Genomic DNA, 16356 nt, shown 5'->3' on the forward strand with positions numbered 1-16356 from the left:
AACAGCCGATGTCAACCACGCTTGATCTGCCCGGAATGATCGTAGCGTTGGCTTCTCCGCAGTGCATTTTAACCCCTTATGACCACGTGATGGCGCTCGGCGAAAGGGGCGCTGAAATCCTGTAGGTGGAGCGAGCGGCGCCCGGAAAACAGTGGCGCAACTCTGCTACATAAAGGTAGCATATACAGTGACTCTACTCTACAACTTCGAATAACACCACCTATATTTTCTTGGTTTCTTCACCATAGTGTTATGCATACTGTAATGCTCATAATCAATGCGTGTACACCGTTTTTTAGAGGGCAGCTCTGAAGGTGCCACTTCCGAAGAGCTGTAGAGGTGTCAATCAATGATACCAAGGAGTCACACAAGTTTCACAGTGATGCTGCATAAGGTTATGTAGTTTGTCCACTCAGCGTGCGCGAGAAAAAGAAAACGAAAAAGTAGAAGAAGCAGAAGAGGATAAAGAAGAACAATAAAACGTAGCGCATATGCGTAGCAGAATCTGGGAAAATTGCATTATACTTACTTCTGGTCCACTAAAAATGAAGAACGAATCAGGCAGCTGCCCAGCACGTTGGCCTAGGACGCTAGCTGGACTGAACTAATTGTGCCTCTCTTTAGCATTAGCTACATTGGAAAAAAATACATTGATTCTGTCTCCAAGGTTTATGGACAACAAATAACGCACGCACACATTCACAGCCAAATACGACAACTGTTAGTGTCATAGTCTTTCCTGCAGGTTCATGCCGAACTCCGAGAGGCGCAACATTATCCCTCTTGCGATTGAATCAATGAGTGGTGCTGTCTCGACTTCCGTTTTAAAGAATGGGTGTTCGTTGGCCATTTTCAATAGAGGGATTTTAGTACTCATCTTAAAGCGTCCAGTACTTTCAATGCACTTCGAGCAAGTTCTCGTTTCAGGTTCGATGGGTAAATTCCAATGGTATCTGTGACGGCGCTCACAATTGGCGTAACACAACGGTACGCTGTTAACACTATATATGATATGCTCACTGGCTGTTGGAATAGGGGCAGAAGGCACCGCGTTCTGACGCTCTTCGTGAACCTGCTGACTCGTAAGCGCAGGTTATGCCTTCTTAGAGAGAAATCTCCCATCTGAATTTTTTTTCCAGCTATTGAGCCGTTTTGTCGCTTGGCTGAACGATACCAGACCCATGACATTTTAAGTCAGTTTCGCTTTTGGCGGCGTTCTGTGACAGTAGTGTCGGCGGCACACAACTTAAGCGTCCTTTCTACTGAAGGAATTGTCGCTTCCTACTCCTAGATTCAAGAACACCATTTTTATGAGGGAAGGTATTTGGTAAGGCATCGTGGTAGTCGTTTCATTTGCGACCTTTTATAAAACTGTAACGCTGCAAGCTTGTGTTGCTCTAACCAGCGAATACCATATATGAAAACCGTAATGAGTTGATAGTGCTATAACTGGATGACGACTTCGGCATAACAATATTGCAATGACTGAAATAAAAGGAGTACGGAAGAATGACAACTTGGCATGAGGAGGGCTATAGGACGCTGACATGACGATGACTAAATGCCGGAGAAGAATATGTATACGATGGAATAACAATGACAATGTCAGGAAATTATGAATATTGCTCGTGAACGACGGCATGACAACCGTGGTGGGACAATGTTGATAGCGATGCGACGACGATGCTATGATGTTAATGCGAAGTTGACCCATTAGTGTCGGCGAAAGAACGACCGTCATGGCATCAAGATGACTGATCGCAAATGCGTCGCACTGACTGCCTGACGACGAGGCAGTGACGACGCCACTTGGTGATGAAAGAATTGCGACATCTGCATGGAAACAATGGCATTACGTCTATTAATGAAATAACAATGATGTCGTTACAACACTGAGAAGATGACAAGTGAGTGTCCACGACATAATGACAATAATGGGACTACGATGGCATGGCGACGATGCCAGCGATTATTTACGATGATTTATTCTGTAGCATTTCATTCCATTTCTTTTCCAACAGCATATGAGGTTGTCTGCTTGGTAGCGACAATGTGTTAAAGAGAATCTAGGTTGTATAATATCTGACAGAATAAATTCTTTACCTGCTCTAACGTATGCTTACTAGAAAACCAGACCACTTGTTTGTAAACCATTGAGAAATATGTAAGTTTTATGATGTTTTTTTTTTTGCGCCTGCTCCTGCATCTTCTGAAGACAGTATTTTCTGTACGAGACAATGGTTCGCATATAGAAAAAATTGGAGAAACAAAAAACGTAAGCTCTGTGTTATGTCTGCTTGACAGGTAATGGTTGCCTTTTGTGCGCAAAATCGTCAGACAATTCAGTGGCTGAAGTTCTTGCAACGCTTTCTTCAAACGTCATATTAAATATGCTCCGGGAAATCACTGTTTTACTTCTTTGTTTTTCGGCTGACACTACAATATTTATTGGGTCACAAGTGTAGGAGTGGGACTCCAAACAGTAAATCATTCACCGGAAGATTCCCCGTGTACGGAGCAGCGCTGCATTTGCTGAAATTGTCAATGCGTTTCGTGGACGCATGTATCATGTTGATGGTTCCGGATATTACAGGTATTCTTATGCCTCAGAACTGCGTAGATTTTAGGCAATTACAGCCGACTAATCTTGATGTGGCGACGGTGAACGGAACGCGTCCGGTTGGTCACGGAGTGGCCTATGCAGAAAAGTAGCATTAAAATATCAAGCATAAAATAATAGGTAGAGCCAGTTCCACCCCTGTGAAATATCAGTAAACAGTCGAGCTGGAAAGTAAGCGCCACCACCTGGCGAGTTTTTTCTGCGTCTTTTTTCGTCTTCTTTCTTTCTGTCTTTCTTTATCCTTCTTTTCATACTTTAGCTCTTACATCATTCCTGCTCACCCTTACTTTTCTTTGCCACCTCTTGCTATAATGTACGTAGTTACACTATGGTCTCCCCTTCTACCTACTCCTCACCCTAGCATCAGTCCTCTTCTTTCTCACTTCAATTTCCCATCTCCTTGCTACGGAGTAGTACACCAGGCTATGCCATACATTGTCCTCTCCTTTCCTCTTTGCCTTATTTTAGGGGCGAAGCTCCTTAAAGCGTGGGTCTGTACACTCTCCGATGTATGTAGCACTAAGTAGCCACCAGTGGCACATACCCACTCTAGAGCGGGTATGTGCCACAGGGGATGCGAGATGGGAGATGGCGGTACTTGGAGTGTTCACTAGATGGACGCATGGACAGATGAATGGGCGGACGGACAGACAGACTAGCAGACGGATGGATGGACGCGCGGACGTACGCATGAATGGACGCACTGACAGACGGGCGGACGCATGGATGGCTGCACGGACGGAAGGGAGCAAGAACAAACGGACGGACAGAAGCACGGACGGGCTGACGGACGCTTCGCCCCACTCATCATCATTCACTCCGTGGATACGCTGTGATTCTTCTGCGGCCTTACAGAGTCCCCCTCACATTCACTTTCCTTCCACGCCCCTTGCCATGCTATACTATATACATGGTTGCGCTATCACCTATCCTCTCACTTACTCCTTCTTTCCCTCCTCCTCATCACATATCAATCCTCTCCCTCTTACCTCATTTTCCCATTCCCATGATTGATTGACATGTGGGGTTTAACGTCCCAAAGCCACCATATGGTTATGGGAGTGGAGGGCTCCGGAAATTTTAACCACCTGGGGTTCTTTAACATGCACCCAAATCTGAGTACACGGGCCTACAACATTTCCGCCTCCATCGAAAATGCAGCCGCCGCCGCCGGGATTCGACCCCGCGACCTGCGGGTTATCAGCCGAGTACCTTAGCCACTAGACCACCACGGCGGGGCTCCAATTCCTATGCTCTTTGAGGGTATATGCCATGCTTTGCCTTCTATTTTCCTCATTGCCTTCCTCGTAACCAACACTATACTCCTCACCCTCATTTATTTTTTCTATCCCTTTCTATGCTGCGGTTGTGCTATAATTTAGCCTCTCACCTCCTCCTTCTTTCTCTCCTTTTAATTTTGAGATCAGTCCTTTTCCTTCCCTAATTTTTTCCCCATCGTCTCCTTAAGGTACAAAGCTGTGCCATTCTTTACGCGCTCATCTCCTCCTTTCCTTCCTGCACACTCTCAGTTCTCTTTCCCACCCCCTGGCTATACAATACGCATTACTATGCTGAGGTGGCAGCTGCTTGGCACATACCCATTTCTGTGGCGCATACCCGCCGAGTTTTCTGTCCACAACACCGGCCTCACTGCGTGCCTAAACTGCTCCGACAGTAAAAAAAGCAACAAAAATACCTGCTGCGAAATTCTACTTCGTTTGTATCTACACCAAATAGAAAGAATATATGATATGGTATGGTCTTATCTATTTGCTTACAGTGTTTCTGGGTGTCCAGATGCTGCCTCCGAGAGCCTCTCGCTATTCTTATTTCGGAATACCTTCCCATCATGCACTTTGACTTCGCAAAAGTAGGACTTTCGAACTGCGATGGGTCTGTTTCGAATTTCGTTAATTTATACGACTTAACTCAAAGTCTGTCGGAGGCTTACAGAGAAATTGAGAAATATTGAAGTTGTCACCGCTAAAAGTCTAAAACGAACGTAGATTTCAATGCTTACTTCATTATATACGAATGACTTTCTTCGAAGGGGCCCACAGAAGAACAAGTAAAATTTACTTACTATACCTAATATACAGGCATTTTGCTCTTCAATGGTGGCATGAGCAAAGTATGAACAGAATGACTAAGGCGTTTGGACAAGAAAACATTATTTTCACGTAAAACTGTCTATCGGTTGACATTGAAGGTGGTCGTAACGCTAGATGGCCATCAGAATAATATATATAGTTGACTGCCACTGTCACTGTCAGTAGCAAGTGGCCTTTACATAGAAGTTTTGTAACACAAGAACTGGTATTTTAAAGCTGGCTGGCATGTAGTATATTATTGTACATGCCACTTCTTAACGATCATAACCTCCCTTAAATTGCGGTCTCTAAGGTTGTAGATTTTGAATACAAAGCATTTCCTAGCGAACCTCGGAAACTTTAGCCGTATCTATCTATCTATCTATCTATCTATCTATCTATCTATCTATCTATCTATCTATCTATCTATCTATCTATCTATCTATCTATCTATCTATCTATCTATCTATCTATCTATCTATCTATCTATCTATCTATCTATCTATCTATCTATCTATCTATCTATCTATCTATCTATCTATAGTCGCCTACGACTTGAGCTCTCCAGTCGTTTCGATATTGGGATCCATAACAAAATTGGTATGGCATAACATGACTGTATGACGAGCATAAGTGACTTAATTATAACATGAAAATCCCGACACATGTGTTATGAATGTCATGATTTATATTTCGTGGTCTTGCTGCTCTTGTGGTGGTTTCGTTCACTTGACATATTGCAAACTGGTATAGTATGACATGACTGCATGGCCAACATGAGTGACACGTGTAATTCACGACATGCATGTCATGTAAGCCATGACTACACGCCACGCTCATTGTAGGCTCGTGGTCATTTCGCTAGCTTGACATATACCGAATTTGGTGCTATGAGACGTGAATGCATGATGAAGTTATATGACTGGTGCAAACGTAATAAACATGACATGCGTGTCATGTAAAACATGACTATATGCCAGGCTCATGATGTGTTCGCCATCGTGTCGCTAGCTTCACATATACCTACTTTGGTATTTCGTCACGTGAATAGACGACAAAGGTGAACGACACATCTAAATATGATAATCGTGTCACACGTCTCATGTAAATCATTACTCCATGCTACGCTCATAGCCCGCTCGTGGCCGTTTCGCTAGCTTCACATCTATCAAATTTGGTGTTACGAGACGTGAATCAATGACGAAGGTATATGACTGGTGAAGTATAATAATCATGACGTGCGTGTCACGTAAAAGCATGACTACATACCATGCTCATGATGCACTCTTGGCTGTTTCGCTATCTTCACATATACCAAGTTTGGTATTTCGTCACGTGAATAGACGACGAAGGTAAATGGCACATCTAAACGTGATAATCATGACATGCGTGCCATGAAAAACATGAGCACATGCTACGCTCATTGCACGCTCGCGGCCATTTGGCTTGCTTCACATGTAGCATATTTAGTATTACGTGACGTGAATGGACGACGAACACAAATGCCGGGCACAAACTTGATAATCACAACATGTAGGTCATGCACAGCATAATTTACATGCCTACCACTGATGGTGCAGGTATTGCAAACGTTAGTGGGACCATCGTTGCGTGACTATAAACAACATACTTGCATCGTATAGATAGATACGTGACTGCGCATAACCTTTCTAATTGTGTTTACTGTGTGCTACTCTGTCCACCTCGTTACATTGCACTGATTTTAAAGTGACATATCAAGCTTCCTTATTCGTACTTCGCATATCATCGATTCTCACTGTACGTAGTATCTGCCAGTTTTTTTATTATTCTGCATGGATGGGCTCCTTTCTCCTTGCTCTCGAGTACTCGTGAGCTAGACAAGGCGCTGATCGCTAATCAACAGGCCAGTAAATTCTTGATGTCACCTAGTTGAGTGGGACATAGTTGAAAACAATTAAAGTGTTTTTATATTGTCTATTGCAGAACAATGGTGAAGACTGGCTACCTCTACTACTTCTACCCATTCTACCATGCCGTGTGCTATTTCTCGGGGTGTATAACATTCTTCTTGGTGGCGTGGTTCAAGGAAAAGAAGATACCAAAGGTGAGTGTTGGATGTTTGGGGCAAACCTGCATGTAAAATTAATGAGGGGACAATGCCTCTTGCAAATAATAGCTTAAACATATTTTTGATGAGTACGAATGACTCATATAGTTTAGTGGAGTACAATGTAAGCTAAAAAGTAATCAGGGCAAAACTTGGGCTCTCTCACGCTAAGCGATGGGGCGAATCGTGAACAGAGCGTTCATTTGTCTACAATGCTCAATGCACTTGAAGACAAATGCACGCTACAAAGTCAAAGGCTCATATATCTTTGTGATACACATGTGTTGAGTGTTAGGCTGGCAACTTTAAAACAGCGAAAAGTTACGCTCGCGGGAATAATTTTATTGTGTGATCACCGCTGCATCATTTATTTTTACACCTTCAACAATCCATGTAGCTAAACTTGGGTGTTAGCTGTGAATTGCCACCTTGCGAAAACACCAACTATATTATAAAAAAAAAAACATTGTGGGAGGCGGTTGTATCTCTGCCATCCTAGACTACAATCAAGTGTGGCTGCCCCTGCCACGGCCAGCAGCAACCACCAGCGCATCAAGCCCGGGCCCTACAGCAAATTGACCATGGCAGGCACCACCCACGCACTTCAGTGTCTTCGTAGCTTAAGCCGCGTCCCTCCAGCTGCATTCGCATCGCACCTATTTCTGTGTCGGTATAACCATGCAGGTGGTAAATGCCGTAAGCAATACTACATATTTACGTATATTCTGTTTCACACTTAAGAAAAATCTTGGAGCACGTTGCATCGCGATGCGGCCAGCGCTGCAGTCATGCGCCGACAGAGGCTGGCGCGTGCTCACACGCTTGAAATGCATAGTCTTAAAGCGCGTCATTTGCTACTGCAGCACGCTCTGGCCGCATTGTCGGGTAGCGGCATATTTCATCGTTACCGCGGGAACTGCAGGCCTATATCACTCATCCAGTCAGTGCTTGCCTCGTTGCCTTCCAAAAGGAGCGCCATCGTCGCTGCCGCTGGCGACATGACGACGTGTTAGGTGAAGTTGGAAGCTTCACGCGTGAATTTCGGCACTGGCGAGCACGTAGCCCTGGTGTAATGAAATTTCATCAAGATTGATTGATTGATATGTGGGGTTTAACGTCTTAAAACCACCATTTGGTTACGAGAGACGTCGTAGGGGAGAACTGCGAAAATTTCGACCACCTGAAGTTCTTTAACGTGCACCGAAATCTGAGCACACTGGCCTACAACATTTCCGCATCCATCGGAAATGCAGCCGCCGCAGCCAGGATTCGAGCCCGCGACCCGCGGGTAAGCAGCCGAGTACCTTAGCCACTAGACCACCGCGGCGGGGCGAAATTTCATCAAGGAGAAGCATGTTCTGGTCGTTAACTTATAGGACTACAGAATTCGTACCCACCTGCTTTTTATTGTGTGGAACACGCAATGCTGCATTGGTGGCTATAGGGTACTAGGCTGCTGACCCGAAGATCATTGGTTCGATCCGTGCCGCGGCGGTAGCATATCGATGGAGGCGGAATGGTAGAAGTTCGCGTACTGTATACAATGTGAGTGCGCGTTTAAGAACACCAGATGGTCATAATACCCGGAGCTCCACCTCTACGGCGTCTCTCATCATCAGATTGTGATTTTGGGATGAAAAAAAAAACACGTATAAATATTGCTATCCACCTTTTTATATAGGAAGTACAACTAAACTATGATCGCGCGAATACATAACATCTGTATGCTCTTGTTTGAACATCACAGGAGTTCACTCTATTTAGAATTCCTAGTAACGACCTATTTCTTTTTTAGATGTTTCAGCTAATAGCTTGGCTTGTTGCCATCGCAAGCGGGCTGTGCTGTGTATTCATGAAAACTGTTTGGTACCGTACCAATGACCCCACCACCGAGTTGGGCAAACTATCGACAACCTTCTTCGACCGCATTCTGTGGTCCATTTTCCTTACCTGGATTACTCTGGCCTGTGCCACGGGAAGAGGAGGTATGTATGAGTGCCCGTCTCTTACGTAACACTCTCGGAACATTTCGGTTTGCGTTCTTAGAGTGCGGCTTTTGTCGGCGTAACCGAACAAACAATCTCCAAAGGGTAGAGCTATTATCATGGTCATTTATCGCATGGCAAAAGGACTTCACGACGAAAGTTGTTACGCCTGCACTACTGCTATACGTCATTTTCGATTACCCTCACTTGTTCTCATACCGTTATAATTACTTCTCAGTTACGTTCTTTATTGTTGCAAGTTATTTTTAAATACTTTGGATTGCTTTTATTTACTTGTTAGTAACACTCTATTCATTTTTGTATTCCTTCTGTCACTTCTTTTGCCTTCTATAGCCTTTACTAGACATCAGCATGTTATCCAATTTTCGGTACGATTCGTGTGAACAATACGTCACCGGTCACTTTTCCCGGTTCATGAGGCATATAAAGCTTTTTCCCTAGTAGTCGTCAGCAACGGTGAAAGGAGTGGAAGTAGCAAAAAGAAAGAAGGTGCAGCGCAGTGATATAGCGATGAAGGAAGCACAGCTCAGCTAAGAATGAAAGAAACCAACAGCGAAGTAAGCAATAAGACAACAGATTATGAGGAGGCAGCGCTGGCGTAGGCCTCGAGCCCACTGCGCATGCGCTGCATCGCCTTTGCCACCGCCTCTAGAGTAGGTGACTCGAGAATCTGCCCCGCGCGAGCCTCAAGCACGATTGATAGATTGATTGATATCTGGGGTTTAACGTCCCAAAGCCACCATATGATTATGAGAGACGCCGTAGTGGAGGGCTCCGGAAATTTAGACCACCTGGGGTTCTTTAACGTGCACCCAAATCTGAGCACACGGGCCTACAACATTGAGCCTCAAGCACCTCAAGTTCGCCCGTTCACGTTTTCCTTCTAAACAACGAGGGACACAACCGAGTGACCCAGCCACAGAGGATGTTGCTGAACGAGCGTCCTAAGCGCCGCCAGAATCCTGCGGTGGTCAACTTTCGCACTAGTAAGTGCTGCGACTGTGAGGTCTACACTCTAGCTTTTGCTCCAAGTGGCAAATAGCATATTGATTTACCCATTAGGAGAATCACAAAAAATTCGTTAGGTATTGTTGGGTGCGTTTCTCCTATTGTTATTGTAATTTATTTATTTATTCAAAAAGGTGAATAAATGCGAAGTGTTCCAAAAGCCCTCCAAACTATAAGAATACTTCATCTGGTATATATTTGGCTATTATTGTACATTCCTCTCAAAGTTAGCAATGCAAGAACCTAAAAAATTTACCCGACTCATTGTATATGGTGAATATATATAAACGTATATGCCAAAATTGGATGGGCAAAGGGGCAATAAATCAGTTCTTAAACAAGGCCTAGCAAAAAACGTCAAGAGTCAGTACATTTCCCAAACATATTAGAAATGATTTTGTTGCGTGAAGCACAACCAGGACTAAGAACTAAAAGGAACGTACACAAACAAGCGTTGACTGACGACTGGTTTTAGTACACTCCTTTTAGTCCTCAGTCCACGCCCACCCACACCAAAATTATGTTTAACTATTAACTCACCTAGCTTGCCGTTCTTATACTTACCCTAAAGCTATAACCTGGATTTAAAAGCGCGTCATTTCAATACTGCATGGAGGGTCCAAATGAGCATGCTTGTAAAATTTATATCTGCATGGTGTCGTACCGGCGCACGCTGAGTAAATTGTGAAGTATACGATCGAAATATGGGATGTGAGATCGCAAAAGATGCAACACAGAATAAAGTCTTGAGGAACGACGAAGAAGGTGTAGGTTGAAGTGTAGCGCTGGAACTGGGCGAATAATGGTCCGGAAACAGTTTCACTGAAACCATAGGTGCGTTTTATTGTAATAGCAATATATATATATATATATATATATATATATATATATATATATATATATATATATATATATATATATATATATATATATATATATATATATATGAAAACGCAAAAAAGAACAAAATCCTGAATAATACTCCAGCGTGTGCAATCGAACATGAAACCACTGAGTCATGAATGCGAGGCGTTCACCACCGAGCCACAAAGAAGCACGTATTCAAATACACAAATTATCTGAACACATTATGTGTTTTGATAATCTGTATATTTCAATAAATTCTCCACGTGAGAGTCAGCGCTTGTTTGTGTCCCTTTTCTTCGTCCCGTGTGTTTGTGCGCTGTTACTGCTCATAATGCCCCAGTCCTCTATAGGAAGATTCCCAAACCATGTAACCCGCATTGTTAACTGTGCCTAAGGTTTGAATCTCATTGCACTGCGTGAAAGCAGGTTAGGGACAAAAGAGGGAGAGTGGTAACGGTGTCTTCTAACTCCCAATATGGCCTCGGCGTTTGTGCTGTAGGGTCATATCCTTTCGTGTCCACGTCTGCAGACATTGTCCTTTTTTTTTCTTCTAACACTTCGTTCTCCTGGGGTGTTCGTCTGCCTTTATGTTTTTCCCCCGCCATGTGGTAAACCGTCATCTTCTCCTCGCTAGTTCCTTTCACTCGCGTGCGTGGTGGCCCCCGGCCGATTTCCAAATGCGCCAACGGGAAGGGGACAACGCGCCGCGCCAGTAATGATCGGACACGTGACCTTGTTTTCGACGGCAGCACGCGGAAGACATTACATTTGGGCACGTGTCAGGATTGAGGTTGTTGGTGCTTAAACAGGGCTTCAAACGCGAATTCGGCAATGGGCCAAGGATCACACGTGTTCGGGAAAAAGCGCACTGAAGAAGAAAAAAAAGCTGATATACCGGGCCCGACAATGAGGAATTGTGAAGCAAAGTTAGAGTGATGATACACCAAAAGTTGGCAGATCCCACGTACAGTGGTAATCGATGATATGCGAAGCACGAACGGGGAAGATTGATACGTGACCTTAAAATCAGCACATCGTTACGAGGCGGACGTGAATTATGCCGTAGATGACTTCCATGTTATGGTTACTATGTTTGCTCCGGGCATTTGTGTTTGTCGTTCACTAAGGTCACGTACCAAATTTCGTGTGCGTGAAGCCAGTGAAACGACCACGAGCGTGCTATTATCATAACATGTAGTCATGTTTTACATGACACGCATATAATGATTATCGTGTTTGGACGTATCATTTACCTTCGTCGTCTGTTGACGTAGAAAATACTGTAGGCCCGTGTGCTCAGCTTTGGGTGCACGTTAAAGAACCCCGGGTGGTCGAAATTCCCGCAGTCCTCCACTACGGCGTCTTTCATAATCATATGGTGGTTTTGGGACGTTAAAACCCACATATCAATCAAATCTATTGACTTCACGTATAGCCAAATATGGCACATGTGACGCTAGCGACACGGCCGCTAGCGCACTATGAGCCTAGCATGTAGTCATATTTTTCATGACACAAATATGATTAGCATGATTGTACGTGTCATTTACCTTCGTCATCCATTCAGGTCACTTAATACCAAATTAGGTATATGTGAAGCTAGCGAAACGGTTGCGAGAGCGCTGTGAGCGTAGCATGTAGTCATATTTTAGATGACACGCATATTTTCATTGTCATGTTTGGACCTGTCAAATACCTTCGCCGTCCATTCACGTCACGTAATATTATATTTAGTATATGTGTAGTTTGCTTTATGTGCAGTCATGTCATACGATACCAGTTTTGTAATGTGTGGTGTGAATGAAACTTGCACAAGAGCAGCGAGAGTATGACATGTAAATCATAATATTCGTCACATACGTTTCCTATTCCCATGTTATCACTAGTCACTGTTCTCGTCATACCGTCATGTTATTCCATAATAATTTCGGTATTGATACCATTGTCGAAATGGCCAGGAGAGTTAAAAGTCGTAGACGGCTAGATAGTTAGACAGATACGGTCAAAGTAGCCTAATTTTGCTATGAAATGCTTCGTTTTTAAAATGAGATTATTATATTAAACGCGTTGCAACATGCAAGGCATACGTAAAGCGCTCAACGAAAATTCCGCATGGCTCAAGTTACTGTGCCAAAGTCTCTGATGATCGTAAAATTGAACCAGTTAGTTTGGAATGCAGTTCACGAAGCGGATATTTTAAAAGTATTTTTACCTGAATATAGAAAAAGTGACAACACTGTGAATTGTGGCTGACACATGCAAATAAAAATTGAACAAATTGTAGTCTTGTACCTTCTTTTGACATATATTTGTTTAGAGCCGATGACTGGCGATACCAGTGTAAACGACCATTGCGGTAAGCCTCCATTCGTTAATGCATACACGGAGAAAAGGGAACACTTTTCAAAGACGATAGTATTTCTTTGGGACCTTCAACGCAAAAATTTTTGGCTGTCTCTTTATTTGTCTGTTTTTCTACCCTTAACGGTATACGGGTACTCTAAACAGCACAAGCCGATACCCCAAGCGGCCGACCCCATGCGCAGCGCCTACGATTGTTGCTCGAGATTCAGTGTTCGTACTTGTGCGATTGTCAATTAAAAGCAATTATTGCGCATATCTGAGGCACCATAACAACACGTATATATTCTGTGTGTGAAACTTTTACTATGAAAGGCATACATAAGTAATTCTAAGGACCGTAGAATTTATCAGCTGCGCTGACCATGCAACGCTTGTACGAAAAGGCAAGTGTTTCCAACGCTTTGCAAAGACAAGACGGTGGTGGCACCTACCCGTCGCCTTGCGTTGCTACGCCTTATCACCTCTGAGACGGGAGTGCGCGCCCGTCTCGGAGCCGCACGCTTCATTTTGCAACGTAACTGCCAGATAGCGCTCATGGATCACGTGTGTCGTGATTTGATGCGCTCATTCGCCTCCGCTGCACGCTCGAGGCACTCTAAGGCCGCGCCTCCAGAATACCATTCACCGATTTTCTTGCGCAGAACATCAAATAAATGTTTTGTTCACTCTCTCCAGACGCAAGACTATCGTCTTTTGACGACATTTGCCCATTAACATGCAGAGACGGGGCCGAGTTTCTATTGTACATGTTTTCAGGGCTACTTGCTTCCATTGAACTGCACTCACTTGAACTTGGAGAAACACGAAGTAACTTTTGTCACTTTTCCAAGAATGTGAAGACTGTACAATCGGGCGTGTCGGTACAAGGTGATTATGATCACCAAGTAACGCATTAAACAGGAGAGGACGCAAAGAGGAAGTTCAGCGTTCTGTGTCCCCTTTTCCGTGCGCTCTTGTCGGTAGCGCTCGTTTGCACTCGTAATGCTGAAATAGAACTCCTCACCCTCATCCTCCCCCTTGTGCTCTTAGGTCGTAGCATTCACAATTTCGCGATTAAAAGGATTCAATGTTGTCTGGTGCATTTACTCACGCCCAATCAGCACGAAATGATTTTCTAGCACCGACATTGTTGAATCCATTTTATAAATCTAGTGCCGGTTGACACCTTTCAAGCGACCACTTTTGTTCATACGTGCTCTTAATTCTCGGTGGATGTGTGAGCGTTTCCGAGCCATAATGTAGCGCCGTCGGCTCATAGTAGACGGTCTAACGCCTCGCGAAAATTACAGTACTCTATAGGACGATCGTCAAAGAAAATGACCCCTGCTCCAGCAACTTCTATAGCTTCCTCACAGAAGTGCACTTTGGCGCACTCTGCCACAATCTGTCGGCCGATGAAACCGCGAAGCTGAAAACAGTGCCATGAAGAAAATTTTTAATTATTCTGTATGATTATTTTGCTACCAATGTGTACGCGTGAAAGAAGTAAGTGCGCGCAACAGAACAAACGCGACGAGTCCGACCACGAACTACGCGAACTCCTCTGAAAAATTACGATGACGATGAGTACATGCCATAGTGACGGTGAAAACAAACGCCATTTGAACTTACTTCCACGATGGTTAAGAGCACTTTAGCCACGTTGTTAATTTCTATTTCATATATCCCTATCGCCACCCTGCGGAATTTCTCTAAACTCTCTTCCAGTATAGACATGTCTTGTAGCGAGCAATATCTCAATAGTAGAAATTATCTGGTTAGGAAGGGTCACCAAGGCACGAGAATAAGCTGGCAATAAGAATGGCAATGAATGTTTACCTTGAAGCAAAAAACTCTTTACCAACTGGTATCCGAACAATGCAGAATACCTCCGTGTGTCGCTTCGGAAGCTCTGCGTCGCGAATTCGTTTCGACGGACGTTTCTCATGTACGGGTGAGGCCATAAATAGCACTGCTTAACCATATGCGTGCATGTGACGTACGCTGAGTAGTATACGAATATACAGCCGTCAATATATTCGACTTTATCGGCTTCACGCTACGCGTTGAGTGTTTGGTACCCATCGTAACGTTGTCGTTTAGGTCGCTTTCATTTTTCTCGTCAATTGTCGGTATTTCGAGGAATATTATAACAGGGTTACCTTTTTCAAAGTAATTAGGTAATAAGAATACGAAGTGAGGCTCCTGGACGCTTCGCTTTTCCTCATTGGTAAATACCTCGCAATATGTATTGAGCATCGATGACTCTTATGTACGGTGCATGTTCCTTCTAGCAGCACAAACACATCTTACCGGTCATTCATTCGCTGAACGCTTCTAGAGTAGAACCACCTTTGCTTGAACACTGTATCTATCAGTGATAATTTTTTGTTTTGTGATGAAATAAACAACATCCCAATAAGAATGCGCTTTCATTTGCCTTTATATTACATGTCTTATTTTATTCTTGGTTTTTATACGTTACATTTATTATTGTCTTCAGCAACCTTCTTTGTTTTTCTTTCACTTGTAATATTCATGCTCAATCATTTACATCACATGTAAAACTGTAAGAACACCCGCTTAACCTACTTGCAACTCCCCCCGCTCTGTAAAGCCTTCATTGACCCACATTGGGCAATGACCCCTATGGGGCAACATGCTCTGGTAAATCAAGAAACATTTCGAAAATTGCTAACGATGCCTGCACTTCGCGCGAGACTGGACGACGCCAGCTTCAGCCTCGACAACGCTGCACGGTTTTCGCAAAAAAACATCATGTGCCACACGAGTGTTGTCAGCTTCCTCAGGGCGAGTGGATGTAAAAGTGAGCCAAGACAGGCACTTCAGTGAACGCTTGCTTGTGTCGGTCAACACGCCCTTATTATGCAAAACACGTAGGGTTGTGCGACAACTTCCTTTTTGATCATGGTCGCCTGCCACTACGAGGATACACAAGCTGAACGAATGCGAAAGAGGGGATAAAAATTACTTGTTCTTTGGAGGCAATGGCCAGATTCTTTTTATTTGGTTTAACGTCACGAAGGCCAATCACACTTCATTACGGCTGTACCCCGCGTTTCATCCTTCCTTAAGCAACAGTCACACGTGCTGAAGGCTTGAGTTCCCACCACGAAGCTGTGTGATATAACCTTCTCAACACGAAACCGAGGTTTTCTCTTCTTTCTTTATGTTTACCATGACTATGCGGGCAATGAAAAGTTTCCTCGTTTTGTTTATGGAACTCGCGTAGTTAAAGGAAAAATATGCATGGTCAAGACCTCACAGATCGCGCTGTCACACTAATTGTATGGCCGCGCGGCCCATGAAGTC

At 43.9% G+C, this 16356-nt stretch overlaps 1 protein-coding gene across 2 annotated transcripts in view; it reads left to right on the plus strand.

The window, feature by feature from the left end:
• LOC119161976 (nose resistant to fluoxetine protein 6) overlaps nt 1-16356 on the plus strand; it is a 208628-nt gene that overhangs the window by 181783 nt on the left and 10489 nt on the right. Inside the window, exons 13-14 of one of the 2 annotated variants that reach the window (XM_075879869.1) lie at nt 6676-6796; nt 8595-8784. In XM_075879869.1, the coding sequence (XP_075735984.1) occupies nt 6676-6796; nt 8595-8784 (311 nt within the window). The remainder of the gene's footprint in view (nt 1-6675; nt 6797-8594; nt 8785-16356) is intronic. The other variant, XR_012887477.1, reaches the window with a different exon arrangement.

This window comes from Rhipicephalus microplus, chromosome X (assembly GCF_043290135.1).
Source record: "Rhipicephalus microplus isolate Deutch F79 chromosome X, USDA_Rmic, whole genome shotgun sequence".
Classification (NCBI taxonomy): Eukaryota; Metazoa; Arthropoda; class Arachnida; order Ixodida; family Ixodidae; genus Rhipicephalus; species Rhipicephalus microplus.